This window comes from Neolamprologus multifasciatus, chromosome 7, assembly GCF_963576455.1.
Source record: "Neolamprologus multifasciatus chromosome 7, fNeoMul1.2, whole genome shotgun sequence".
Taxonomy (NCBI): Eukaryota; Metazoa; Chordata; class Actinopteri; order Cichliformes; family Cichlidae; genus Neolamprologus; species Neolamprologus multifasciatus.
Genome location: NC_140445.1, coordinates 39,138,810 through 39,150,922, shown reverse-complemented (window position 1 = coordinate 39,150,922; position 12,113 = coordinate 39,138,810). Strand labels below are relative to the sequence as shown.

At 42.7% G+C, this 12,113-nt stretch overlaps 1 protein-coding gene across 1 annotated transcript; it reads right to left on the bottom strand.

Annotated features, from left to right (window-relative positions):
• Positions 1-2,695: 2,695 nt before the first annotated feature.
• On the bottom strand, positions 2,696-11,743 carry hpse (heparanase). Its single transcript, XM_085166220.1, has 12 exons — positions 11,325-11,743; positions 10,247-10,377; positions 9,881-10,009; positions 9,636-9,809; positions 9,074-9,245; positions 8,550-8,597; positions 7,600-7,693; positions 7,411-7,517; positions 6,967-7,081; positions 6,403-6,527; positions 5,424-5,570; positions 2,696-3,667 (listed from the first exon to the last, which is right to left on the bottom strand). Exons 1-12 carry the CDS (start codon positions 11,543-11,545, stop codon positions 3,508-3,510), a joined length of 1,623 nt encoding a protein of 540 aa, XP_085022346.1. The 5' UTR covers positions 11,546-11,743; the 3' UTR covers positions 2,696-3,507.
• Positions 11,744-12,113: the final 370 nt, after the last annotated feature.

Sequence of the window (12,113 nt, the reverse complement as noted above, 5' to 3'; positions counted from 1 at the left end):
GGGGTTGTGGGTAATGTAGTATTAAAGTGGTATGAATGCGCCTCCTTCAGAGCCCACTCAGCGCGTGCACCGCACTGTAAATGGAAAATAACTGCATAAATAAAAACTCCGCTGTCTACGGTGTGAATAAATAAATGAAATAAAAATACACAATGTATATAATAATAAGCTCTAATAAAAATACGAATAAAAAAATACAGATACATTAATAAAAAAAAATACACCCTACAGAAAAATTTAAGAAATATAATTAAATAATAAACACACTATGGAAAATAAAAAAGTTTGAGTCAAAAATAATATTAAATAAACACTGTCTGTGGGGGAAAATAAATTAAAATGCAATGTCTTTGGGATAAAATTAAAAATAAACAAATGAAAAAAAGGGGGAAAATTAATTAAAATAAGCGTAATATAAAATAAGGAGCCCGAGCCGAAAAGTTTCTCTGACACTGTCTTGGAAAAATGTTTAATTACATACACTGTTTACGAAGAAAAATATTGTCCTTAAAAAGCACAGTTTCATTGTGACAAAAGTAATATTAGTCTTTAACAAACAGTGAACTCTGAAGAATGGTTTTCTGAAAGTTTTCTATGTTTCTTTGTGTTTATTCTAAACTTCGTTCTCAAAGTTTAAAGTTTTCATTCACATTTCAATGAAATAAAGCGAAAAACAAGGAAGTGTCTGATTTAAACGCACTCACGGTAATACTTAAAAGTGCTGCGCATTACATGCTGTTACACCCTGAATATGATAGCACACTCAGCTGATCGGAAATACGTCACGCGTGCTTCACTGTCACCTGTTGTTGGATAAAAACATTTAAAATTGTTGGATTTTTAAAAAAAATTAAGTTCGGCACCTGCTCTGCAGCACGGTCTTATTTTCCTCACGATGACGATGAAGAGGCCAGCTGGGTTTCTGACGTCACGTGCTGTATTTGTTGGATGGATTTTGCGCAGCACAGAGCTGAAGCCAAACACCACAGCGCCTCCGTGTGGTCACTGCAGGTAATGGCAGCAGTGACCACACGGCGTCCCATAATGAGCTGAAGGTCTCAGGGCAGGACGTCTCAGGTGAGCTTCACACTCACACCGAGAGTGTCCGGCACCGGTTCACTGGTTTTAAAAAAACTGAGCTCTGAATGCTGTGATAAATAAAACATGTATTATTGAATTATTACACAGAGCTGTGAATAGCTCTCAGTCTGTCCAGGGCTGGAAGTCACTCAGTTTCATCACAGAGTTTGATGAGTTTTTTCACCTGAAACTAATAAAACTAATACAAATAAAATCATATAAAATATCATTGAACTTAATAATGGAATAAAATTGGGGCGATCGTGGCTCAAGAGTTGGCAGTTCGTCTTGTAATCAGAAGGTTGCCGGTTCGAGCCCCGGCTCCGACAGTCTCGGTTGTTGTGTCCTTGGGCAAAACACTTCAGCTGTTGCCTACTGGTGGTGGTCAGAGGTCAGAGGGCCCGGTGGCACCAGTGTCCGGCAGCCTCACCTCTGTCAGTGCGCCCGAGGGCAGCTGTGGCTACAATGTAGCTTACCATCACCTGTGTGTGTGTGTGAATGGGTGGATGACTGTATGTAGTGTAAAGCATTTTAGGGTCCATAGAGACTAAGTAAAGCGCTATACAAATACAGGCCATTTACCATAAAAAGAGAGACAGGTGTGGCCTCGGCCTTCCTGCGTCTGATGTTTGACTCAAAATAGAAACACTTGTTGGGCCTCCTGAGAACCGAGCTTTCACCAAGCGCTTTTCACGTAAGGGAAACTTTGCAGGACCAAAGGCTCCCACCTCGACCCCCACAGGGCTGGTCAGTTCAGATTATCACTGTGTGGCATCTGCATCCCGGACAGCTGCTGTACATAAAGCCTCTGATCCCAAATCATCAGACTCACTGAGAGCAGCATCAGAGTTGATGAGCAGAGATGGTAGGTGTTCTTTCACAGCCCATGGTTATGCTTTTTATGCAAATATCAATTTGAAATGTTACCAATGAAGCTAAACGCTCAGAGACCTAACAGAGCGAACCTGATTACTCTGTGTAATACAGTTAATACACAGTATTTTAGATGGTAAACAGTAGTATAATAAAGTTACACTTCTCTACACCATCTACAATACAGCACAGATTTATACTACTGTGTATCTACTATAATATAGTTATATATATTTAAATATGATTTAGTAATACAGTTATAAACTTCTGTACACCGTCTAGAATACAGTACAGAGTCCTGCTGGTGGCCATCGCTCTGAGGTGTTTCACCCTGCAAATACACTCTTATTTTTATTTCAGCAGTCGCTGAAACAGGTCGGTGCCTGCAGCGAGCATCAAAATGTTCGACACCGACGACAAAGGCTTCATCCACAAAGACCAGTGAGTTCTCACTCCAACGTCTCCTTATTCAGGCCGTGATAGAAAGTGAAAACACTGAGCGAATGAAAGTGTAAAAATGAAAAGGGCTCGCTTTGGAAATGTTTAGTGACAGGCGTGACATTGATACCTGTGTGTCTGTAGATGAAGCAGATGTTTCAGTCATCAAACATCAACGCAACCGGAAACCTGGACTACAAATCCTTGTGTTACGTTGTCACTCACAGCGAGGAGCAGGACAAATGAAAAAGGAAATGTGATGTTTGTCTTTATCTTGCATGAAATAAAAGTTCAAACATCAAACTCTGAATCTAGTGTCCTTTAATAAGCTGAAGGTCTCAGAGCAGGGCCTCTCAGGCGTCCTGAGCTTCACACTCACACTGACAGCGTCGGGCACTGGTTCATTAGTTTTATTAGAGTCCAATTTAAAATCAGCAGAGAACAGAAAGATTTCATGAAATAAATATTTAATTAGCAGAGTTCACACTAAAGTTTATAGATATATAACTATTACACATTTATATTTTCAGTGTAAAATATCTGTTATAAAGATGTTTCAAAACCTTTTTCTAGTTTTACTGAAGTTTTTATGAACAGACTGGATAAAGATGATGGAGGACGCTACTGCAGTTCCCAGTCTGACCTGATGGTGACAGCACTGTCTCCGCTGCTTAAACTCTGACACATTTGCTGTCATGATAACGTGAAGCTGCAGCATCAGGAGGACGTGCTCCAGCCTGCTGACGACGATGATGGCGAAGAGGCGGCGTCAGCATTGTGCTTTTTGATTAATTAGATCATTGAGACGTCCTCACTGATGACACCCTGAAACACGGTCGTATCAAAAATATTTTTGGTTTCTGAAAATTGTTATAAAAAAAACATTTAAGTATCTTATTCCATATTGTTCCATATCCATCATCCTCATTGACCTTAAAGTTCACATTATTAGGGGCGTGGCCTCTGTGACTGACGAGTGGGTGGAGACATAGATGGAGATGTTTGGTCATGAGTGAGAATCAATAAACTCATTATCAGAAAGTGGCAGTATTGTCTAAAAATCAGACACTGAGGTGTCCACGGTGTGAGGAAGCAGCACCTCTCCGTGTGATGTCATCAGCTGCACGCCGGAGCTTGGGCGTCTGGGAGGACGAAGAAGGCAAGCGAGTAAGCAGGAAGCTGCAGGTGGTGAGCCGGCAGGAGAAGTTTTCCTTTGAGTTCAGGCAGCGTTTTATCGTCCACCATCATCAACACCTCGCCGTTCAGCTTCACTGACCTGCAGAAACAGGAAATGAGCTCATCAAGCTAACTGCCACACAACGAGTCAAACACAAAGATTACTGAGATATTAATCTTTGCCCATTTCTGCATAACTCATCCTGTTTATGATCCTCAGGTGTTAGGGTTGTGTGCGCCCCCTTGTGGTCTGACTGCAGCAGTGCGGGGTGTCGTCGGCAGAGTTACCCTTCTTCGGGTTTATGCCTGTATCATTTTCCACCACAGCTTATGAGTCAGATCATAAGACCATAAGAGGAGGATTTAGGATGGGGCTAGTTTGAGATTGGTCGGTTAAATCAGGTAAAGCTGTTGATTTTTATGTAGTTGTTCTCAGAAAGCCTCCAGCAGCTGAGGTGCTGTGGAGCGGTGGACGGGAGTCAGACTGTCGACTCATGCTGACCGGTTTTGACTCACGGCGGTGACCTTTGAACTCTTTTGAAGCACGCCGCTGAGCCCGAACTATGAGGCCATTGTTCGTCCTCCGTCAGCACAGCTGAGATAAAAGCCTGAGAGAGAGTTACACATCAACGGCATCGGTCCTCCACCTGCTGCTGTCTGCATCAGCTGATTCGCTCTCAGGTGGCATTAAATCACCATGACAACAGCTTTCTGTCCGGCACGCTGCACCAGAGCAAAGCCACAGATCAAAAGCGTCAAAAGGTCAACCTCAGCAGCTCTCATAAAACTCGATAAACACCTGAATCTGAGCGTCACAAGACCGAAGCCAGCGTCTGATTCACTGTCGCCCCTGGTTTTGCTTTCATGAGTAAAATAAAATTTTAAAGGATTTAAAAAGTAGCTTTCAGGAAGTGTTGAGGCTCACTTCTGTAGAGAAATGTGAGCTGGTCTTCAGGTTTCTACACCTACCAGCCATCACAGCTGAAACACAGACGGCGTCCCTGCAGATGGTAAAAACTGCAGGTTTCACTGGATGCTGAGGCGAGATGATCCGCTGATGCTTCCTCAGCATCAAAACATTTGCTGGACTCTTCTTCATTTTTAAGCTTAGACAGTTTCACCGTCACTGAGTTCAGGAGATCCAGATGTTTCAGAGACTCAGATTCATAAGAACAAAAACAGAAAATTTAAATTTAAAAAAAGAAAAACATCAGCTCCATGTTTTTATTTTCTGACTCCAGCACAGCAGCTCTGCATGATTCAGAACTCAGCCCTTGTCTGAAACAAGGCTGGCTTTACGCCACTTTTCTTCTGTTTGGCTCTCCCTCTCACACAGTAGTCGACAGGGCTTCAGTCCCTGAGATGACATCATTCAGATCAAAGAGTAGAAAATACTGTAATAATGAGTGTTCGGCCTGCGGGTATGAGTACACACACCGAGCTTATTATTCGTAACTTTATCGTGAACCTCCACCACAGGAAGAGCAGAGACAGGACAGGAAGTTACAGGAAGTGAGGAGAGGCAGAACAGGTTGACTATAATGACCTGAACGTGTCTTCTTAGGCTTGCAGAGTTTGGGCCGTCTGACACACAGAGCAGTGTATCATCAGCACATAAAACATCTGCAATGGGCCAATCCTGATGTTCACGTAGAATCAGGTGTTCATTTACAGATTTTGACCTGTTGCTTCTTCACCGTATGCATTTCACTAAAAATGGGGGCGGGGCTTATTATCTAAGGTTCACTGCACTTTCGCAGAGCCGGGAATATTTAGTGAAAAACAACTGTCTTCTTTGGGGTCGAAGCAGATTTCTAACTAGGAGGAAAATGGCTTCATTGAGTACGTTCAGGCACCTGGAGTAGAGTCCCTCCTCCCCGGGTTGCTCAGACTCCAGGACAAAAGCCTCCACTGTGCTGTTGGAGAAGACGGCGGGCACCGAGATCCTCGCTGGCGTCTTCCCAAGGTTCATTGACATCAGTGTGACCGCTCCACGTCTGTAGCTGCAGACACGCAAAACAGCAGCAGTATTACTCAGCTTGACTTCCACTTCACCTCAAACAACACAGAATGAAGCATGAGCTTCGTTTCTACTCACACGAAGCAAAACATGCGCAGAAATTATGTTTTGTTATCAAGGAAATCTCTAGGAAATTACTACTGGTGTCAGTGTACACAGCAAGAAATAAAAAGCTTTTTTCCTCCTATAAACACTTTTAGTTTGAAGACGTTTGTTCCTGAGCTGAAGTAAAAGACAAATAATTCAGGTTTGAGATGGAGTTTTGAATAACGCTTTAAGAATTTCAATCTTTTCTTATTTTAAGATTTAAAATAAGATTTAAGAACCTTTTTTTCTGTTTCTGTTTCCAGACGTTTTTGCTGGTTTATAGGAAAAATACACCTTAAAGATCCAAAGCTCAGCTGATTCCTTAAAAGGACAGTTCACTTTAAAGAGTTTTTCTTTCCTCTGGCTTGTAGTGAGTCCAGTTTCAGAGGTGTTGATGTTCACAGTACAAATTTAAATAAATATATGAAATCAGAAATCCCCTTTCTGAGCAGCTCCATGTAGAAACTATTTTGTTGTACAGGACATTGCTTGAAGGGAGCTGTAGCCGCTGTTAACCATTTATCTGTTACTTCTAACTGCTAATACCTTACTACATCATTACCTTGAGCTAGCTATTTCTAGCTATTTCAGACCACTGCAGAGACAGCTGTTTAGACAGCTGTATAAACAGCTGGACGGCCGGAAGAAAATCCCGTCCACCTGATGTGGCAGGGTTACTGGTGGTGGGAGGTCTCGGTGTTTGTATGAGGGCAGGATGTGAAGCGTACCTCTTCCTATTGGTGCAGTGCAGATACATCCTCACTCGTTTATTTCGGCCAAACTCAGAAAGCACTTGAATCTTTAAAACCTCCGGTCCAACCAGCCTCTTGTAGAGAACAGACAGCCAATAATCCTGAAAGAGGACACGACCTTTACTGGACAACGACAAACTGTGAAGATCTGGAAATGCATCGAGCACATAAACTAACAGCAGCTTATTTCAGCCACGTTAATGCTCAGTATGAGTGTGAAGGTCCTGATTTGATCAGATTAACATACATTTTCTGACAAATGATCAGTTAATGAACTCACTGAGTCTGTGCTAAACATGTCCGTTTATGTTTTTAATTAATTTGATGTCTCAAAGTGGACAAAATTAACCTCTTAAGCCCCAACGCCCCCTGATACGGGGGCAAAAGGCAGGAGATCAGTTAGGCTTGGGGCTTAAGAGGTTAAACAATAACATCCAATCTGAGTGTAGGAAGGAGGAACTCTTAAAATGATTTTGCACATGTAAAAAACATGAAAGCGTAGCTGGAATACTTAAGAGAATCAACCTGACTCTGTCTTACAGGAAGAGGATCCAGGTTGTCGTCCACCAGGTGGTAACTCCCAGAGCCGATGAGCACCTGCCTCATCACGATATCCAGGCCGAGTGCTGCTCCCAGGCCCAATTTATCCAGCCACCTGCACAGATTCCCAGCATGGAGACATCTCAGCAGCGACTCAGAGATATTTGAGAGTGTTTCAGAGATGCTGAAAGCAGAAATGTTCATCCACAGAAAAACACATTCAGCAGAATAAAAATCGTTTACTGAAAGAAAGAAATCAGTCTGAAAAACACCAACGAGGTCCAGAGGTCTAGAAGACTACGAGGAAATGGTCTCCGAGCTCATGCCTGAATGCCTTCATGATGGCTTTATGTTTCAGGTCTGACTGAAGGTCTGGCTGAATACAACACGACGTTCATGATGTTCAGAGAGAAGACTAAAGCAGGGCAGACATGAGGGACTCACATGAATCCTGCGACAAACGTGTCCGACAGTCCTGCAGCTCCTCCTCCGTACGCCGAGCTTGTCTCTCCGAGCCAAACCGACTTCCCCAGAGACACCAGCTTCACTTTCTGAGCCGGATGAGAAGAAACAAACCCGGTGAAACTCCGAACACACCCAGCACAGAGCTGCTGGCACACAGCACAGCATTACCTTCATGACTTCATTGGTCTTTAGGGCCAGTGAGTCCAGGATTTCAGGATCCAGGAAGTCCTTCACAGATGTGTCTCTGCCGTTCACGTAATAACTGACAAACAGCAGAGCAGGTTTATTTTATGAGTTATGAATGAAGCATTCACAGCAGTAAACCAGCATGAAGGCTTGGGAATAAAAGAACAGTGTTTCAGGCCGAGGTGTCACTGATATCCTTTAAAATTAAATCAGGTGTGCCTCAGGGCTCGAGTTTAGGACCACTGCTGGTCTCAACCAGTGCTCAGCTGTTTGTGGATGATGTGATCATTGTTAAGCCTAATTTATCACCCAAACTAGCTGTCAGTGTGGATGATGAATAATAATCTTATCTTGACTTAAATCTCTTCTTGTCTGATTATGATTCAGAATTTTGGACTTTCTGAAGAAAGTATTGATGCTTTATGACCAACTTCCAAAACTATTTTCTGAATTTATGGTTTAATAAATTCAAAATTAGGAGACTTCAAACAAACATTTGGAGACAGATTCATGTTGGTTTTGTTGTCTTTATGGGAGCATACAGACACTTTATATCCACTGAATGTCGGTTGGACTAAAAATATTAGAATTTTGTTAGGTTTTAATAACTTTGACATTCTGTTTCCTTGCAACAAGATTTGTGTTACAAATGCTAAATAATTTGTTCTGAACAGTCTCTGACTGATATGTACATTTGCAGTTTCACAATAAAAGCATGGGAAAAGTATCTCACTGTCAGTAGGAGTGCATAAAATTTTAATTTCCTCTGATGGACGGAGAAGCTTTCAGGCTGTAAATGTGACATTTTTCACATTTACAGTTAAAATGCAAAGTTTTTATGCACGCCGCTTGTGACTGCATGCATTATGTTGTGAGAGTAGACTTAACTCAGAAATTACATTTCAGAGTAAATAAAGTGAGGTTGAACTCACTGGTGCCAGGTACAGGCGTCGATGGCCTCGGCTCCGGTCTGCAGGAATCTGCATCGGTCACAAGAATTCATGGATAAATCAGCAGCGTCAGCTCAGTAATTAAGTTGTTTTCTGTCTTATTCCTGCAGACTGAAGCTCACATGTGAATCTGTAACTCAGTTAGAGCACAAAAATCAGCTGCTTCCCTTTAATAAAAAGTTTTAGGTTTGTCTGCATTGGTATCTGAGAGACGTTAAAACATCAGATCAGATCAAAAAGCTGAAAACTTCAGAATCTGTCAGCTCATGACAGACGAGGAGCAGAGTGAATAAAATTCCTGAAAACAGAGAGAAATTAAGTAAAAAAGTTTTTTATTATGCGTCTTGTTTTCAAAAATTCGTAACGCAAAATTTCATGTGAGGAAAAAAATTCATTGAAAAAAAAAATATATATATATATTTTTTTCCAAACATTTTATGTTCTTTTGTGTTGACAGCAGAAACTTTTCATGAGCAGTCTCTGTACGGTGACCTTTGACCTCTCACCCGTCCAGTAAGTCTACGTGGTGGTTTCTTGGCTGGCCAACGTCCGGCCCGTACAGCCCAGCATCTTGGTACAGTTTGGACTCTGACATCATCTTCCTGAGACAAATGAAGTCCAGCCCGAGCTGATGCCCATCCACCCGGATCCCGGCCTTCTTCTCAAAGCTGTTTGGCTCTGATTAGAGATCACTTTGATTAGAGATCATGTAAAGAAGAAAGGTGACTTCCTGTCTGAGCGTCACATGAAGGTGAGGAAGTGAAACTGAAACATTGGATAAGAAACCGCAGCGTTTCAGCGTTATGCCAGATATTATCACTGAAAGCAGAAGAAAGAAGAAGAAGGAGCCTGAGAAGATTTTACACTAACAGTGTCAGCCTGTTACTGATGCTCTGATTTATGGGTTTGATCAGGTGGTAGGAAACACACATCACTCTGAGCTGCATTTCAAAATAAAAGGCAGAATAAAGTCTGCAGGCCTAAATAAGCAGGTCACAGACTCAAGAAAAAACGTTGATTGAGGCTCTGTGATTATTGATTATCAGCTGACCAGAGATGGAGTCGTACCGTTTCCGAGCTCCCAGGACATCCCATAATGTCTGGACTGGCAGTACTGCAGCAGCAGGGCAGCGTTGCTGTTGTTCCAGCTGTTGTCAGCCGTCCTCAGCAGAGCATTCAGGCCGAAGATGAGCTGGAAGCCAGAGCAGTTGGCGAAGGCATGCAGCTGGTCCACGGTGAGCTCTGAGAGGGAGACGACAGTCAGAGGACGGGTGGCATCTCCATGGCAACGCCTGACAGACATCAGGACTCACCCGTGAAGAAGAAGCTCCTGTATGTACGCAGCAGGTCCTCCTTCATCAGGACCAGCTTCTGCTTCGCCCAGTCGCACTTCAGACGCTCCTCCATCCACGGGGGTAGGAAAGTCTGATCACATGACTCACCTGGGAGTTTCAACGGTCACAGAGAGGTCAGGAAGTCAGAGACTCACATTTCAACTATTTAAAAGCTTTAACACTTAAAAACTGAATAAGAAGAAAACGTCTCCAACCTGAACTTACACTAAAAACAAAAGAATCACATGACACATTAAAAAAAACATTTCCTGTAAATAAAACAAAGAAATCAACATGTTCCAGATCAGTGTGATGTCAGAGAGGTCACAAGGTGATCGTGTTTACCTGCAGCGTCCTGAGGCTTCTCCCACTGTTGCCTCCTGTGAGGCTCAAACACCATGAAGTCCTGCCGCGTCCCCCCAAATCGCAGGAAGGCCGGACTCAGAGCTGCTGCAATCGTCCTCATCCTCCGAGAGCTGCAGAGAAACCTCAGAGTCACTCCCATGATGCACTGCTACACTGACAGCAGCATGCAGTTCACATCAAAGAATGCTCGGAAATATTCGCGGGTCAAAGCACCGAAACCTGCTGGTTTTAAACGACCCCAGCTCTGTCTCACTTTGATCTTTGATCTGAAATCTAAGTTTTGAAATTATTTTGTTGTCACAACTCCTGAAGGATTACGAAGAATAACTCTGATGTCATAGTTTTTAAGTTGATCAACCGTTTTGACTACAAACATGTGACTTTAACTTGATTTCCTTTCCTGGTTTTGAGACTTTGGAAATGATTTTACTCGTGACCTCTGACCTCTGGTTTCCACATGCAGAGATCTCTGCTGATTATCTCACATCCATCATGTTACTGAAACAGAAGGGATTTTGGAGCTCAAGTTTATTCCCGGAGCACAAACATGTCGGATTCACAGAGAAACATGAATCTAAGTTTGGCTGTCGAGATTCAAAGTTCAAATTTACAGCAGTTTTATTTCAGATGATCAGGTTATGAGGGTCAGTGGGTTACTCGGGTTATTCTCAGATCTAAGAGTGTTTGTGGTTCTCGGGTGTGCTCCTGCTGAAACAGGAACTCTGGGAATTCCCATGCGGACTCTGGAAACAGAAGTGAAACCTGGATCGACTCAGGATCACCTTACTTCTCAATTCTTTAAACCTTTTAAATCAGGGGTTTTTTTTGAAGTCCAAACTTGAACTGCAGGTGATGCTCACCTGGTCTGAGACTGCGGGAGGCGGAGCTAACAGGTTTCAGGTGAACTGACTCAGGATCAGATTTGAAAGTGAAACAAAAGTTTGAACGTTTTGTTCTTTAGAGTTTTTGATTTTGTGACCTCTGACCTCCCGTCTGTTTTAACCCGTTGTTTCCTGTTTAACGGGACAATCGTCGGTGGATTAGAGTCAAAGCTCACCTCAGTAGCAACACGAAGCTCTCCTGTGAAGCCAGACTCGCGTCGATGGTCACGGACAGAAAGCGCGGATCCACTCGTCGCAGAGGGGCCGACACGTCTACGCCCAAACCCAGACCGGGGTCCCGGTCCGGTTCCCCGGGGTGTCCATCAGGGAGCCGGGATCCTCCGGATACCAGAGTCCCGGTGCAGCAGAGCGCGCACAGCAGCAGCGCGAGCCTCATGTCTGTCACACTTCCTGTTTCGCGTCCTCGTGCGCGCACACAGAACGACCGGGACCTCAAACCACGAACTTATATGCAGGTCCAACATTTCAGCAGGAATCACGAGAGACGACACTCCATCAATCGATCAGTGATCAAAGACCTGAAATTAATATTCATCTAATAACGAGCCAGAAACCTGCGAACATGTTACCGTGACAGAAACACGCATGAAGTGTCCCACGAATACAAAACTCAATAAAAATACACATAAATATTTAATGCTTAAAAAAACGAAACTATGACAAAAAGTCAAAAATTAAATTAAATATTAATAAAATGTCCCACAAACACATATGAGACCACAGCCCACAAACCAACACTAAATTAAATTATCAAAAGACTCAAATTTATGTCCTCAGAATTCATGATTTTTAAAAAACAAAAACCGTTTTAAATATTTTTATATTTAAAGACAAAAAAAACAAAACAGATGACCTAAAATGTAGATTAAAATGTCAAAAAATATGAACACATCTAAAGAACACCAAAATCTTCCAAATAAGAGAAAAATGTCAAAAATATATAA

Bases quoted from the DNA above. Each gene is read 5' to 3' on its own strand.
- hpse (XM_085166220.1), bottom strand. From the start codon at position 11,545: ATGAGGCTCGCGCTGCTGCTGTGCGCGCTCTGCTGCACCGGGACTCTG. The intron at 9,246-9,635 runs GTACGACTCCAT...ATCTCTAATCAG, and splicing joins GTCCTGGGAGCTCGGAAACG to AGCCAAACAGCTTTGAGAAG. The intron at 7,518-7,599 runs GTAATGCTGTGC...CATCCGGCTCAG, and splicing joins AGACCAATGAAGTCATGAAG to AAAGTGAAGCTGGTGTCTCT.